The sequence below is a fragment of the Diadema setosum genome, chromosome 15 (assembly GCF_964275005.1).
Source record: "Diadema setosum chromosome 15, eeDiaSeto1, whole genome shotgun sequence".
Lineage (NCBI taxonomy): Eukaryota > Metazoa > Echinodermata > Echinoidea > Diadematoida > Diadematidae > Diadema > Diadema setosum.
Genome location: NC_092699.1, coordinates 12487054 through 12503206, shown reverse-complemented (window position 1 = coordinate 12503206; position 16153 = coordinate 12487054). Strand labels below are relative to the sequence as shown.

General features: G+C 37.5%; 1 protein-coding gene across 1 annotated transcript; it reads left to right on the top strand.

Moving 5' to 3' along the window:
• The first annotated feature begins 1237 nt into the window (after nucleotides 1-1237).
• On the top strand, nucleotides 1238-15463 carry LOC140238533 (uncharacterized). Its single transcript, XM_072318437.1, has 12 exons — nucleotides 1238-1330; nucleotides 2227-2286; nucleotides 4518-4652; nucleotides 5655-5783; nucleotides 6550-6681; nucleotides 7944-8075; nucleotides 9333-9464; nucleotides 10720-10851; nucleotides 11631-11762; nucleotides 13083-13115; nucleotides 13668-13748; nucleotides 15446-15463. The coding sequence occupies exons 2-11, from the start codon at nucleotides 2232-2234 to the stop codon at nucleotides 13745-13747; spliced, it is 1092 nt and encodes a 363-aa protein (XP_072174538.1). The 5' UTR covers nucleotides 1238-1330; nucleotides 2227-2231; the 3' UTR covers nucleotide 13748; nucleotides 15446-15463.
• The last annotated feature ends 690 nt before the right edge of the window (nucleotides 15464-16153 follow it).

Sequence of the window (16153 nt, the reverse complement as noted above, 5' to 3'; positions counted from 1 at the left end):
TGGAGGCAGATCCTCATTCACTAGGTCACACAATTCTTCAGTGATAATTGAAAAAGTTAATGTTGGTCTACATCTAATGTTATCATACCTTTAAAAAAAATAAATTAAAAAAATAGCGAGAAGAAAGCATAAGCAAAACAACAAGAATAACAACAAATTCATATGCTGTAACTTCGCTGTACTGTATGCATGGCAGAGAAAGTAACTTGGCTTTTACATGATTTTCTTGACCTCAAGATAAGGAATCGTCAAAGTTTGCCCATAAAACAGAAATATTCAATGCCCCATATCTACATTCTCACAACCAGGCGACAAGTCATCAAACAAGAGTAATATAATTATATATAATAATAAACTATGCTTATAATGAATCAAGATTCATATACTCATTTTCTCTGTCAAGTTTCATAGTGGTATATATGTTTCTGTTCGGAGTTGAAAAAATGAATATATTAATCTCTGTCTCTGTGATAGTTTGAAAGAGTCCCCAAGTTTAAGTTCTTTCAAAATCAGTCTGATTTTTTTTTATTATCTACCAAACTTAATCTGAGTCTTATCATTAAAGTTTGTAAAATTTTGCTTATCCTTTAATGGCTGCAAAAGAACCAAAAATTCAAACCTTATTTTCTTTTGAAATAAAACAATTGCTCAGCGGCTCCAACCATCCATTAATTCTCGTCTTGTTTTAGTAATGTACCTTTTAATCTTCACACCACGCTTGTAATATAATTAGGCTTTTTTTTCTCTCTCTCTCTCTCTCTCTTCCTTCTCTTATGCATGAAAGCAATTTAGTGTAGGGATTTGTCCAGGGTGTTTGTTTATATAGGGTTAATTAGGTTTCCATGTTTTAGTTTGTTTCATAAGTCCACTTTTTATGTATGAGAATATATACTATGAAGAAATATTTCTGGGGGAAAAAAAGAAAAAAAAAAACAGCCTATAAAGCACCATCGGTACGATGATCTAATCAAACAGTCGGAAGTGTAATTCATCACGTGATTGTTGAAACGCTTATCTTTAGCTTGCTGCAGAATAATGTGAACCGTGAAAAGATATACGCCCCTTTTCAAAATCAATTTATTTCCTTTTCTGTTCTTCTAACTCAGAGTCTGTCTTTATTGTTGTGTTTGTCTACGTTCCCCCACGCCCCGCCAATCCATCATAGTATGACCGGAGTTGACACCAACAAGTTTCTGAGTTCCGCCAGTCGTAGAAAAGGTATTTAAGGCTTGGTTGGCAGGAATGAGTGGTACACATTCTCCTTTGCTTTCACCAACTGGCCAGCCATCAAGTACGAGTCTACACCAGAGTCTACGTACCATTTTATAGAGTAAGTTTGTCGACTTATAGTTCTCCGCAAGTATTGGTCATGCCAACAATATCAGGAAATTTCTTTCATTATGAGAAGTCTTATCTTTTCATTTTAGCAAGATCCATCTCTTATTTTCATACACATATAGGCACCCATTCCCACTGTTTTCATAAATGTTCGTTAATGTTACGTGAAATACAGCTTTAAGTGGACTGGCAGCAAAAACCATAAATTCATGGAAAGCATGCAAAGGCGGAGAAATGGGAAGGAGTGAATCATTACCTTCATGTTTACGTAATATTTATTTATCTATTTATTCATTCATTTATTCATTCGTTCATTCATTCATCTGGTTATCAACACATGGTAGGCCGTAGGCCGTATGTTTATTGTTAAATCAATATAGTATCTTGCCTTTTGAAAGGTTGTTGTCTGTAGTTGTGTACTCTTTGTGTGATTTTACTTTAGTGTTAATCAATGTACTTTTAAACAGTACATGTAATGATGTGCAGTGTATTATACATTATTTATCGAAGGGGATTGTAATCATCAACTTTTTGTTTATCTATGTTAAGGTGCAACTGTCATATCTAATTGCATAGCTTTGTTGTATATCTTTTCTTTTTGAATCTAAGTTTGTTCCATACGTCTTGTATAATTTTATTTTTTATTTTATAATTTTATTTTTGCATTTCACCGTTATTTATGAATGTGGGTCCTTATGGAAACCAGCTCTGCTGATCAGGGTGTTCCAACCCATGAAGTGGTAATAAATTTAATCAATCAATCAAACATCATTGTTTTCGTACAATTAATCAATTTTCAAACGCATCTTTATTCTTCATTACATGTCGATCTTTCTGGAGGCAGTTTTCAACTAAATTAACTTACTTGTCATCGGGTTCCCACCCCAGATACAATGCTTAAACAGAGTATTGTTGTCGTCGCCCTGGTCCTACTGGCGTCTAGTGAAGGTAAGATTGTACGAGCCCCGATGATTCAATTGATTCAATTGATTCAAACTTTATTTTCTCATTTATCGATAGATTGTACAAAGAAATAGGTGAAATTTGACATGTTCATTCAAACTTATAGGAACCTGTTTATTCAAACTTAAAGGAACTTGCATGTGCAACGCAAATGCATGTTGACTGGTATTGATTCCTAATACCCTGATCAATCAAGGGCGTCGAACCTGAGGGGTGCCTCCCTATGAAGATATTGGGGGCAAACATATCATTTTGCCCCCCCCCCCCCCCACCCGATACTCCTTCGCACACCCTCCCCCGCTCGGTCCTTTCCCAAAGACCTAGCACAGATTTGAGATTGGCAAATTCTGAATTTTTACTTCATCAAAACGTGTCCACGTCCCGTCCTGATCTGTCACTTCAATTTCAACAAATTCAATTTAAGTTCCCTCATGTGGGAGAGGAATATCAATATATCCTCTTTCAATTTACCGTTCCCTCGATCTGTTCTTAACCATTGATTTAGTATAATTCTTTGACTGACAATTTTCAAAAATATTCCGTCATGAATGTGTATGCGAGATATTTTCATTTCAATTCTTATGATGCAAAATCTCCTTCGTATGGGAGGGATTGGGGGACATCCCTTCCTCCCCCATGTATATTAGCTTCCGCTCTATGCATTGACCATGACTACATATTGGAATCGACAATTTTCCAAATATTCCACACACACACACACACACACACAAAATGTGCACCAGATCGTTGAACTGCAATCATAAAAATGAAAAGCTCCGTCATGTGACAGGGGGATATACCTCTTCCCACTTCCACCCGCTTGGTCTCCCTCCATAGATGACGCCTTCTACAGTCTTTTGTCTGGTACAAAATATTATGTCCGGATATTCCACAAAACGTATACCCAGATCGTTAAATTTCCATTCTAAAATGTAAAAGATCCCTCGAATGGGAGAATGATACCCCATCCCCCTCAGACCTTCCCCTTGCTCGGTCCCCTCCATATAACGTTGGTACGCTTTGGGGATTGACAATTTCAGACGATTATCCTTAAATGCGAGGATAAGCTCGTAAGTAAGTATGGAGCGCCAAGATTCGCATGTTCCCTTTCGTCACGAAATATGTAATTTCGTCAAAAGAATGACAATTTCATTGATGAAGTCTATGTGCAGAATAACTCAAAAAGTTGTGAACGGATTTCGATGAAACTTACAGGAAAGGTTTAGTATGACACGAGAACAGCAGGTCAAATTTTGGTTGTGATTACAGTAGGCCTATGCATTACGTATGGGTGCAAATAACTGATCTCAATATGGAAGAACAAGATCAGTGGTGGAAATAAGCTGCTTGGCGGAGGTCTCAGAGTGCTTCTCTAGTTTGTTTGTTTGGTTTTTTTTTTGGGGGGGGGGATTTCTCCCCATCGAAGGTTCATCTTGATCCAAATCCACAGCTATAATCTTTTTAATTCTTTTTTGTCACCATTTCTATATACCACGTGCTATATTACGAGGAAGAGAAAATATGAATAGTGGTAGCGTTCCATTCTATGCGTTATTAGGATGATATATTCCATAAGATTTGGATGACTGATATGATTGATATTCAAGTAGGGCCTATCACTAGAATGATTCTTATGTATATTTCTGCATTGGTAATGTATTTTGCCTTTGATGTCTTCCAATTTTATCCTGCGGATCGTCCAAGAGTCAACCATGGTTGTCCTAAATCTATATAGGAAAATACAGACATTCTTCTCTTCTCATGATTGAAGTGAGAACAAAGTAGTCAAAACTGATTCAACATCTCCACACCTATCATGTATCTTCTTCTGCATGTATAGCAGTATGCTAATACAGCGTACCTCATTTTTACAGGAGAGTCAGTAAAACAAACAAAACTGTTTTCTGACATCTTTGTAACCAATGATGTAATCCTCATTGTTTAACTTCTCTTATCCAGGGCTCCACACTAACTTTCATTTTTGGTGGCCCAAAGGCAAACAGCCGACCTTTTTTTTTTTTTGGTGGCCCGACCAGGCCATAAAATTCTTCATTTCTGAAATTTTGGTGGCTCGACGTGCGTTTTTGGTGGCCCCGGGCCACCGGGCCACCGTTAGTGTTGAGCCCCTGTCTTATCTATCAAAATAAATGTCTTACCATTTTTTTTGTAGCTGTTAATAACTTGTTTTTTCATCGATCTTTGATTCATCCTACCAGCGACAAGCACGGCAATCTGCCCTGCTGTTCCAGACGGCACTAGTGGGACATGCGTTGACTTGTGCACGGATGACTCCAGTTGCACTGGTGACCAGAAATGCTGCTCCAACGGCTGTGGGCACACGTGCCAAGATCGTGAGTAATAATTACAATTCAAACTCTCTTTTCACGGGTGCTGTTCGTTATTCCGAAGGTTCGCTATTCCGAAGGTTCGTTATTCCGAAGGGTCGTTAATCCGAAACACGCAAATTCCCTATATCTACAGGTTCGTTAATCCGAAAATGAAAAAGGGTTCGTTAATCCGAAAATTTGTGGCGTTATTCCGAAGGTTCGTTATTTCGAAGATTGGTTAATCCTAAGATGCAATTCGGAACAATGAACCTTCGGAATAACGAATCTTAGGAATAAAGAGCCTTCGGAATAACGAATCTTCGGAATAACGAACCTTCGGAATAACGAGCTGTAACCCTTTTCACGACCAGGTCCTCTTCTCACAATCAATTAGATATTACCAGGGAGGTGGATGAGAGATCCGTTCTCCTGATATAACTAACCACTCTTAGGCATGTTAGGATATCTTCATAAATTGCTATCATATCGCAATGATGGTAGTCCTAAAACGGATGTTTTTTGTTCGTTAGCACAACCAGCCTATAAAACCATGAAAGAATGTTTTTACGTGCAGCTCGATTCTACAGTTTTTATCATCAACTGCCATTATGGGCAAAATTGAATATAATTATTATGAGGTTCGACAATAACTCATTGTAAACTCTTCTCAGTTTGCTTTGTTTTGCTTGTGAAAAACCTTATTCTCTGTTACTAACGAAAATAAAATATCTCGTTGAAAAATGAAATAAAAACTAAATGGAATTGCACTGATGAAAAAAAAAATCAACTGTGATTCTCTCTTTCGTGATAACAAAACATTGTACGTATCCTTCAATATCTCAGGATGTGTAATACCTCATTTTTACAGGAGAATCAGTAAAACAAACAAAATTATTATTTTTGAAATCTTTGTAACCATTGATGTAATCCTAAATTTCTTCCCTTTCTGTAATAATGTCCTACCATTTTTTTTCTATAGCTGTTAATAACTCGTGTTTATTTTTCTTCGTTGATTCATTCTACCAGCGGTAAAGCAAGGAACCTGCCCTGCTCCAGAAGGCGTTGGGACATGTGTTCAGTTATGCACGAATGACTTCGACTGCGATGGCAACCAGAAATGCTGCTCCAACGGCTGTGGGACGACGTGCCAAGCTCGTGAGCAATAACAGCATTTTTAACTCTCTTTCCACTACCACTTACCCGTCTCATCAACTAGATATTAGGAACGCCAATAAGCCATGCTATTTTGTATAACCTGCTATATATCGCAATTTGGATAGTCCAAAAACTTTTCGATAGTCCATACTTTCCTTTATTGGCACAGCCAGCGTTGAAACCATGAATGACTGTTTTCATGTGGAACCCGATTCCACCACAATTTATATCATTAAGAGCCATAATGGGCAGAATCGCATATACATGCGACGTCAAGGTTTACACAACGTGAACATGAGTTCGACGTAAATGGAAAGTCCAAAACGGAAACTCAGCTGTTCATAACTCGTGTTTATTTTTCATTGTTGATTCATTCTACCAGCGGCACCTAAATCAGCATGTTTGAATAAGCAGATAAATAATCATTAACGGAACATATCGATCGGGCAAGTAAGATTTTCATTTTATTTTTTTCGCAGTATAAATACGATTTTATAATTTGTATCATATTGCACTGATCAAAGTGGACATGTTGTTATCAACTGTAGTGAGCATTGTACGTAGGATCCTTGAATATCTCAATATGTGTAATGCTCCATTTTTACAGGAGAATAAGTAAAACAAACAGAGCTGTTTTCTTTTTCTAAACAACATCTTTGTAATTATTGCTGTTATCCTCAACATCTTTTCTTTCTGTAAAAATGCCCTTTTTTGTAAAGCTGTCACTAACTCGTGCTAATTTTTCGTTGTTGATTCATTCTACCAGCGGCACCCAAGGAAGGAACCTGCCCTGCTCCAGAAGGCGTTGGGACATGTGTTCAGTTATGCTCGGATGACGTCGACTGCGATGGCAATCAGAAATGCTGCTCCAACGGCTGTGGGACGACGTGCCAAGCTCGTGAGCAATAACAGCATTTTTAACTCTCTTTCCACTACCACTTACCCGTCTCATGAACTAGATATTAGGAACGCCAATAAGCCATGCTATAAAACCTGCTATATATCGCAATTTGGATAGTCCAAAAACTTTTCGATAGTCCACACTTTCCTTTAATTGGCACAGCCAGCGTTGAAACCATGAATGACTGTTTTCATGTGGAACCCGATTCCACCACCATTTATATCATTAAAAGCCATAATGGGCAGAATCGCATATGCATGCGACGTCAAGGTTTACACAACGTGAACATGAGTTCGACGTAAATGGAAAGTCCAAAACGGAAATTCAGCTGTTCATAACTCGTGTTTATTTTTCATTGTTGATTCATTCTACCAGCGGCACCTAAATCAGCATGTTTGAATAAGCAGATAAATAATCATTAAAGGAACATATCGATCGGGCAAGTAAGATTCACAGTTCAAGTGGGATTATTATGTTTCCGTTTGTTTAGGCGTCACAACATTTTTTTTTTTCGTTTTAGTCTTTTTATAAAAAATAAAGGGGACGCACGGTGCGCTGTCCGGATTACAAAAGAGGAATGCAAAAGTATACCACAAATTTGTGCAATTCTAAAGCCTAATCTCCGTAAACATTTATGTATAAATCAAAAAGGCAGTACATACTTTTATATTCGTTTTATACGTAATACTGCCTTATTGCGACTAATCGTCTCTGTGGGCTTTGACCCATATACATTGATCTAGTTGTTATTTTTATCTCCCTATATTCTGTTCCCTCATTTTTCACACTTCTTTCTTTTTTCATTTATTTTTCTTATTCCCTCTTTCTCCAGTTAGTATGGCTTCCCTCATTATTTGTAGTTGTAAGCTCTTCGTCCCCTCTTCCCCCTTTGCTTTGAGGTACCCACATAATACAAGCAGATTTTTTTTTTTTTTAGTATTTAGGTACCTTCATTCTATTTTTTTTTGGCAGTATAAATACGATATTATAATTTGCATCATATTGCACTGATCAAAGTGGACACGTTGCTATCAATTGTAGTAAGCATTGTACGTAGGATCCTTGAATATCTCAATATGTGTAATGCTCCATTTGTACAGGAGAATAAGTAAAACAAACAAAGCTGTTTTCTTTTTCTAAACAACATCTTTGTAATTATTGCTGTTATCCTCAACATCTTTTCTTTCTGTAAAAATGCCCTTTTTTGTAAAGCTGTCACTAACTCGTGCTAATTTTTCGTTGTTGATTCATTCTACCAGCGGCACCCAAGCAAGGAACTTGCCCTGCTCCAGAAGGCGTTGGGACATGTGTTCAGTTATGTTCGGATGACGTCGACTGCGATGGCAATCAGAAATGCTGCTCCAACGGCTGTGGGACGACGTGCCAAGCTCGTGAGCAATAACAGCATTTTTAACTCTCTTTCCACTACCACTTACCCGTCTCATCAACTAGATATTAGGAACACCAATAAGCCATGCTATATAACCTGCTATATATCGCAATTTGGATAGTCCAAAAACTTTTCGATAGTCCACACTTTCCTTTAATTGGCACAGCCAGCGTTGAAACCATGAATGACTGTTTTCATGTGGAACCCGATTCCACCACAATTTATATCATTAAGAGCCATAATGGGCAGAATCGCATATGCATGCGACGTCAAGGTTTACACAACGTGAACATGAGTTCGACGTAAATGGAAAGTCCAAAACGGAAACTCAGCTGTTCATAAGTCGTGTTTATTTATCATTGTTGATTCATTCTACCAGCGGCACCTAAATCAGCATGTTTGAATAAGCATATAAATAATCATTAGAGGAACATATCGATCGGGCAAGTAAGATTCACAGTTCAAGTGGGATTATTATGTTTCCGTTTGTTTAGGCGTCACAACATTTTTTTCGTTTTAGTCTTTTTATAAAAAAAATAAAGGGGACGCACGGTGCGCTGTCCGGATTACAAAAGAACAATGCAAAAGTACAAACTCGTGCAATTCTGAAGCCTGATCTCCATAAACTATTTATGTATAAATCAAAAAGGCTGTACATACTTCAACACTCGTTTATATACGTAATACTGCCTTCTTGCGACTAATCGTCTCTGTGGGCTTTGACCCATATACATTGATCTAGTTGTTATTTTTATCTCCCTATATTCTGTTCCCTCATTTTTCACACTTCTTTCTTTTTTCATTTATTTTTCTTATTCCCTCTTTCTCCAGTTAGTATGGCTTCCCTCATTCTTTGTAGTTGTAAGCTCTTCGTCCCCTCTTCCCCCTTTGCTTTGAGGTACCCACATAATACAAGCAGATTTTTTTTTTTTTTTAGTATTTAGGTACCTTCATTCTATTTTTTTTTCGCAGTATAAATACGATATTATAATTTGCATCATATTGCACTGATCAAAGTGGACACGTTGTTATCAACTGTAGTGAGCATTGTACGTAGGATCCTTGAATATCTCAATATGTGTAATGCTCCATTTTTACAGGAGAATAAGTATAACAAACAGAGCTGTTTTCTTTTTCTAAACAACATCTTTGTAATTATTGCTGTTATCCTCAACATCTTTTCTTTCTGTAAAAATGCCCTTTTTGTAAAGCTGTTACTAACTCGTGCTAATTTTTCGTTGTTGATTCATTCTACCAGCGGCACCCAAGCAAGGAACCTGCCCTGCTCCAGAAGGCGTTGGGACATGTGTTCAGTTATGCTCGGATGACGTCGACTGCGATGGCAATCAGAAATGCTGCTCCAACGGCTGTGGGACGACGTGCCAAGCTCGTGAGCAATAACTGCATTTTTAACTCTCTTTCCACTACCACTTACCCGTCTCATCAACTAGATATTAGGAACGCCAATAAGCCATGCTATTTTGTATAACCTGCTATATATCGCAATTTGGATAGTCCAAAAACTTTTCGATAAGTCCGTACTTTCCTTTAATTGGCACAGCCAGCGTTGAAACCATGAATGACTGTTTTCATGTGGAACCCGATTCCACCACAATTTATATCATTAAAAGCCATAATGGGCAGAATCGCATATGCATGCGACGTCAAGGTTTACACAACGTGAACATGAGTTCGACGTAAATGGAAAGTCCAAAACGGAAACTCAGCTGTTCATAAGTCGTGTTTATTTTTCATTGTTGATTCATTCTACTAGCGGCACCTAAATCAGCATGTTTGAATAAGCAGATAAATAATCATTAGAGGAACATATCGATCGGGCAAGTAAGATTCACAGTTCAAGTGGGATTATTATGTTTCCGTTTGTTTAGGCGTCACAACATTTTTTTCGTTTTAGTCTTTTTATTAAAAAAAATAAAGGGGACGCACGGTGCGCTGTCCGGATTACAAAAGAGCAATGCAAAAGTACAAAGTCGTGCAATTCTAAAGCCTAATCTCAATAAACATTTATGTATAAATCAAAAAGGCAGTACATACTTTTATACTCGTTTTATACGTAATACTGCCTTCTTGCGACTAATCGTCTCTGTGGGCTTTGACCCATACACATTGATCTAGTTGTTATTTTTATCTCCCTATATTCTATTCCTTCATTTTTCACACTTCTTTTTGATTTCATTTCTTTTTTTTATTCCCCCTTTCTCCAGTTAGTATGGCTTCCCTCATTATTTGTAGTTGTAAGCTCTTCATCCCCGCTTCCCCCTTTGCTTTGAGGTACCCACATAATACAAGGAGATTTTTTTTTTTGTATCTAGGTACCTTCATTTTATTTCATTCGCAGTATAAATACGATTTTATAATTTGCATCATATTGCACTGATCAAAGTGGACATGTTGTTATCAACTGTAGTGAGCATTGTACGTAGGATCCTTGAATATCTCAATATGTGTAATGCTCCATTTTTACAGGAGAATAAGTATAACAAACAGAGCTGTTTTCTTTTTCTAAACAACATCTTTGTAATTATTGCTGTTATCCTCAACATCTTTTCTTTCTGTAAAAATGCCCTTTTTGTAAAGCTGTTACTAACTCGTGCTAATTTTTCGTTGTTGATTCATTCTACCAGCGGCACCCAAGCAAGGAACCTGCCCTGCTCCAGAAGGCGTTGGGACATGTGTTCAGTTATGCTCGGATGACGTCGACTGCGATGGCAACCAGAAATGCTGCTCCAACGGCTGTGGGACGACGTGCCAAGCTCGTGAGCAATAACTGCATTTTTAACTCTCTTTCAACTACCACTTACCCGTCTCGTCATCTAGATATTAGGAACGCAAATAAGCCATGCTATTTTGTATAACCTGCTATATATCGCAATTTGGATAGTCCAAAAACTTTTCGATAGTCCATACTTTCCTTTAATTGGCACAGCCAGCGTTGAAACCATGAATGACTGTTTTCATGTGGAACCCGATTCCACCACAATTTATATCATTAAGAGCCATAATGGGCAGAATCGCATATGCATGCGACGTCAAGGTTTACACAACATGAACATGAGTTCGACGTAAATGGAAAGTCCAAAACGGAAACTCAGCTGTTCATAACTCGTGTTTATTTTTCATTATTGATTCATTCTACCAGCGGCACCTAAATCAGCATGTTTGAATAAGCAGATAAATGATCATTAAAGGAACATATCGATCGGGCAAGTAAGATTCACAGTTCAAGTGGGATTATTATGTTTCCGTTTGTTTAGGCACATTTTTTTCGTTTTAGTCTTTTTATAAAAAAATAAAGGGGACGCACGGTGCGCTGTCCGGATTACAAAAGAGCAATGCAATCCTTGAATATCTCAATATGTGTAATGCTCCATTAGAGGAGAATAAGTAAAACAAACAGAGCTGTTTTCTTTTTCTAAACAACATCTTTTTAATTATTGTTGTTATCCTCAACATCTTTTCTTTCTGTAAAAATGCCCTTTTTTGTAAAGCTGTTACTAACTCGTGCTAATTTTTCGTTGTTGATTCATTCTACCAGCGGCACCCAAGCAAGGAACCTGCCCTGCTCCAGAAGGCGTTGGGACATGTGTTCAGTTATGCTCGGATGACGTCGACTGCGATGGCAACCAGAAATGCTGCTCCAACGGCTGTGGGACGACGTGCCAAGCTCGTAAGCAATAACTGTATTTCAAACTCTCTTTTCACGACAACGTCCCCGACTCATCCATTAGATATTAGGAACGGCACTAATCCATGCTATTTTTTATAAACTGCTGTATATCGCAATAGGTCCAAAAACGTATACTTTCCATTCATTAACACAGCCAGCGTTAAAACCATGAATGAATGAATGAATTAATGTTTTTATGTGCAACCTGATTCCACCACAATTTATATGATTAAGAGTCATAATGGGCAGAATTGCATAATATGCATGCGACGTCAAGACTTCCACAACATGAAAATGAGTTCGACGTAAATGGATATAAGCAGTTAAATAACCATTAAAAGAACAGATCGGGTAAGTAAATTTCAAGTTAGATTGTCATGTTTCCGTCTGCTTAGGTGTCACTGCATTTTTTCTTTTTAATTCTTCTAAAAATTATTGTGGTCTGTAGGCTCTATATTACTTCAACACACTAACTTAAATTGTTTTTATTACTATTTCAATTTATTTATATATATTCGTTTATTTCAATTGATTTTGTTTAATCAATTGTAACTTCAGAAAATTAAAACTTTATCCAGTTTCGACGCTGTGGAAGTCACGACGTCGTTCATCCCATTTATGCACGCGATCTGGATTGCAACATTTTACATTTTTTTTATACTCTCCTAACTGACGTCATCATATCACGTACCAGTCCGCTTTAACATTCAGCAGTCGAACAGTCCCTCGTCTTTCAGTTGTGGATAGCGTCATGAACAGTACAAACATTGCAAATGTGATGATTCTTTGGCCAACCGTAGTACCATGAAATTGAAATTAGAATATATTTATGTGAAAAAGCCGTAAGATAACATGATATTATCATTATTATAGTTGTTTTCTATTCGCAAAGGGCGAGTAGGTCTCCATTATACAGCTTGTGTCCCAATCTAGCGTAGCATAAAGACAAGAAGAAAACAATAAAAGTCATACTACTGTAATTCTTGATACTTGCTAGACACTCGTGTTTGTTCACAATGTATTACGATCATGCTCGGAAAAGTTGCTTTAACATTAACGAATTGAAAAAAAAAAAATCCCTCGAGGAAAACAAAACCACTGCTCAGACACCTTATGGCTTAGCGCAGGCGTGTTCTTCTATCTAAGGGAATGATAAGTTATGTTGTCCAGATATTTCACCTCCAGTAAATCTGTTATTACACTGCATTCAATAGATATATATAATAGCAGTTTTATTCCAGACGATATCAATATTGCATCATCATCAGTGTATTTCTTCTTTTCCTATGCTTTACATTGGTTTTCTTTTTCTTTCTGTAGCTGCTGACAATAACAATGGAGGTGGCAACGGAGGTAAAGCTCTTTTGCTCTTTTTTTTTCCCAAAAATGAAATGCGACATTTGAGAATCTCTACAGACCTTAATGTTGTTGTTGTTGTTGTTGCTGTTCATTGTATTTGGAGCCACTTTACCCAGTCGAACATTCATCTTAATTTAAATACACAGCTGAGGACGTTCTACTGTCATTATTTAACTTTATGTATATAAAAGACGGGGACTATTAATGGTCTCTTTTTCTATGAACAGGATATAACCATCGATCAAAATGACCAATATCAGTGAAACTCTCGACAACATTTTTTTTTTCATAATTCAGTTCAAGTATAGGTCTACCATCAACAGAAAAGCGTCCCAAAGACTGGTATCATAAATATCTGTAATATCGTAAAACAAGACTTGATAAACAGATAAAACAAATAAACGCTTGTCGACGAAACGGAATGGGAAGAAACTATCTGGTAAATGATGCTGCTTATGATGAGCACCATCAAGTTCTTATACTTGCTTATGTTCCCTATATTCAATTATAACGTTACTGAATTTTCTGTTTATTCCACGACCGTAGGTAGTAACTCTGGAAGTGGAAGCAGCGGGAGTAACAGTGGAGGAAACAGTGATGATAGTGATGATAGTGATGAGGATTAAGGTGGGTTGCCATAGTGATGATGATGATTAAGGTGGGTTGCCATCTGCGATCATGTCATCAGATAGAAAGCTGGGTCGCACATCTCCGTCATTACTTGAGTGCGACCAGAACCTTATTGATGGTGGGACGTATAGACTTTTGACATATAAAAATCAAACAAAGCCACTTGATTGAAAATGCGTTCCTGATATAGGCCACGTCGTCTAAAAGCTACCAACAGGAATTCATTAAGACAAACGGAAAAAAAAAAAATGTGTATTAACAACACTGCAGAGAGTATGTACGCCCATGATTTTTTATCATGGCTACTACAAAAACACTGATTAATTCAGTGCTTATTTACGTCGATGTAGGGCTATCTCTCAATCAGTTGCAATGAAAACATCTCGACGGAAGAATTTCATGAAATTGAATAATTACGCAGTGCCCGCTGCATGCTATAAGGATTAGAACCAACACTTGCTGTCGGGCGAAAGCATGGTCTAGTGGATGTGACGCCTGTCCGGTGATCAGGAGGTCGTAGGTTCGAATCCTGCTCGAGTATGTACGCCCATGATTTTTTATCATGGCTACTACTAAAACACTGACAATTCAGTGCTTATTTACGTCGATGTAGGGCAATTTGTCAATCAGTTGCAATGAAAACATCTCGACGGAAGAATTTCATGAAATTGAACACTGCAGAGATGTTTGAGGTCAGTATAAGAATGGAATGGGTGTCTCCCCCCCCCCCACCCCCATAGTAGTAAAGCCGTATAACTAATTGTACGATCAAGGCCCAAGAATTTCATAAAAGATGTTAGGATAGTAACTCTTGTTGGAATGGTTACTTACCATAACAGGAGCCAATCAGGAAGCTGGATTCTTGTCGTTGCCATAACAATTGTCATCCCTGTAAGAGTTGCTGTCATATCAGCTTTTTATGAAATGGAGCCGTGGTGCATACTGAATATCTTTAATCTTTTCTGATTAAAAAAAAAAAGAAGTGTCTCACAATGTGACTTTTTAGAGGTGGAAATCCATGTTCTTCGGTGTTTTTTAAGGGGATGGGTACGTGTGAGGCGTGAGGAAAAGCTTGTCAGACTTGCTAACTCATGAGGTGTGAGTCTCATCCAGAATACGTCAGACTTATAGGTCCGACATTTGAGAGTATGCCCTGGTTAAAGTGCAAAAATATTTATTACATCTACATATTCGCATATTCGTATACCTCATGCAAGCCATAATCTGCATCTTGACCAAGCCGCGCACGTTTAGAACTTGTTTATCGGTTTGTCATCGACAAAAAATTCCAGATCGTCAGCCAACACAAATTCCAGATAGTTCTAACAACTGAAATGATTTGACACTTTTCAGTGTGATTTTCGTTCATTCACTTCATTTCACTTCCTGATTTTTCAAGCCAAATGTTTCCAATCCAAGTGTCAAGGGGATCACAACAGATGACAAAGACATTTTGTATAAAAAAAGGACAGTACACTCTCAGCGGGCTTTAAAATGAAAGTGAAATAGTAAGAGTTGGAAGAGAAAGACAAGATAATAAAGTACAGACTCGTATTTATCTATAGAATTTCATTATTTTTTTTAAGCGTTTGACAAAAAAATAAATGTTTGCGTTTATAGCTCTGTGTCTTCAGGTCTTTAAAATGCTCTTCTTATCTCCCTATCTCTCCCCTTTACTCTATCATCCGCAAAAGCTCGCCATGCTCCAGCAACTGCACTGAACCAAACGACCATTGGGGACTGACATGAACAACAGAGAAAAGCCCACCATCATCGCAATATTGCGCTCTTTAAACCATTCTGGATCTACAATCCGAGAACATTGCCGATTCACTAATCGCCCTAGTTCAAAAATAAGTTGAATTTCTTCTTAATTCAACTCAAACAATAGACGAATGCATTAGTCATAATAATTATCTCAGGAGCAAGAGCAATGAATCTAATTAATGTGAACTGCTATATGCTACAATCCAACGACTACAACGACTACACGGTAGCCATTTCTATGCAAAGTAGATTACTACAGACTTAAAGTATTTAACTGTTGATTACTAGATGCGGAAAAAGGTTAATTTCGCCAGCCTCTTACGAAAGCTACTTTTTGTCCCGTGTTAATTTTGATGGATTCATTTTGTACCGCAGCACTGATATCTAGAATGATTGTTTCTTTCCCGGAAAAATACATGGCAGAAAAGAAGATTGACAAGGGTACAAAATGGCAATTCTTCTAGCAAAACTAGATTTCATCTCCTCACATCACACCCATACGCAAATAATAATGTTCTGCTCATCAGTAACTTCAGATGTTTGAGTAACAATATCAAATTCAATCCTTAAGCTCCTTTTTTTTTCCTCCATCTACGACCTTGGTTTAGTTTCCCTTTAGTTTGTACAAAATCGTA

Excerpts from the sequence above, each read along its gene's own strand:
- LOC140238533 (XM_072318437.1), top strand. The coding sequence starts at position 2,232 with ATGCTTAAACAGAGTATTGTTGTCGTCGCCCTGGTCCTACTGGCGTCT. Across the intron at positions 2,287-4,517 it reads CCTACTGGCGTCTAGTGAAG|CGACAAGCACGGCAATCTGC; the intron begins GTAAGATTGTAC and ends TCATCCTACCAG. Across the intron at positions 8,076-9,332 it reads TGGGACGACGTGCCAAGCTC|CGGCACCCAAGCAAGGAACC; the intron begins GTGAGCAATAAC and ends TCATTCTACCAG.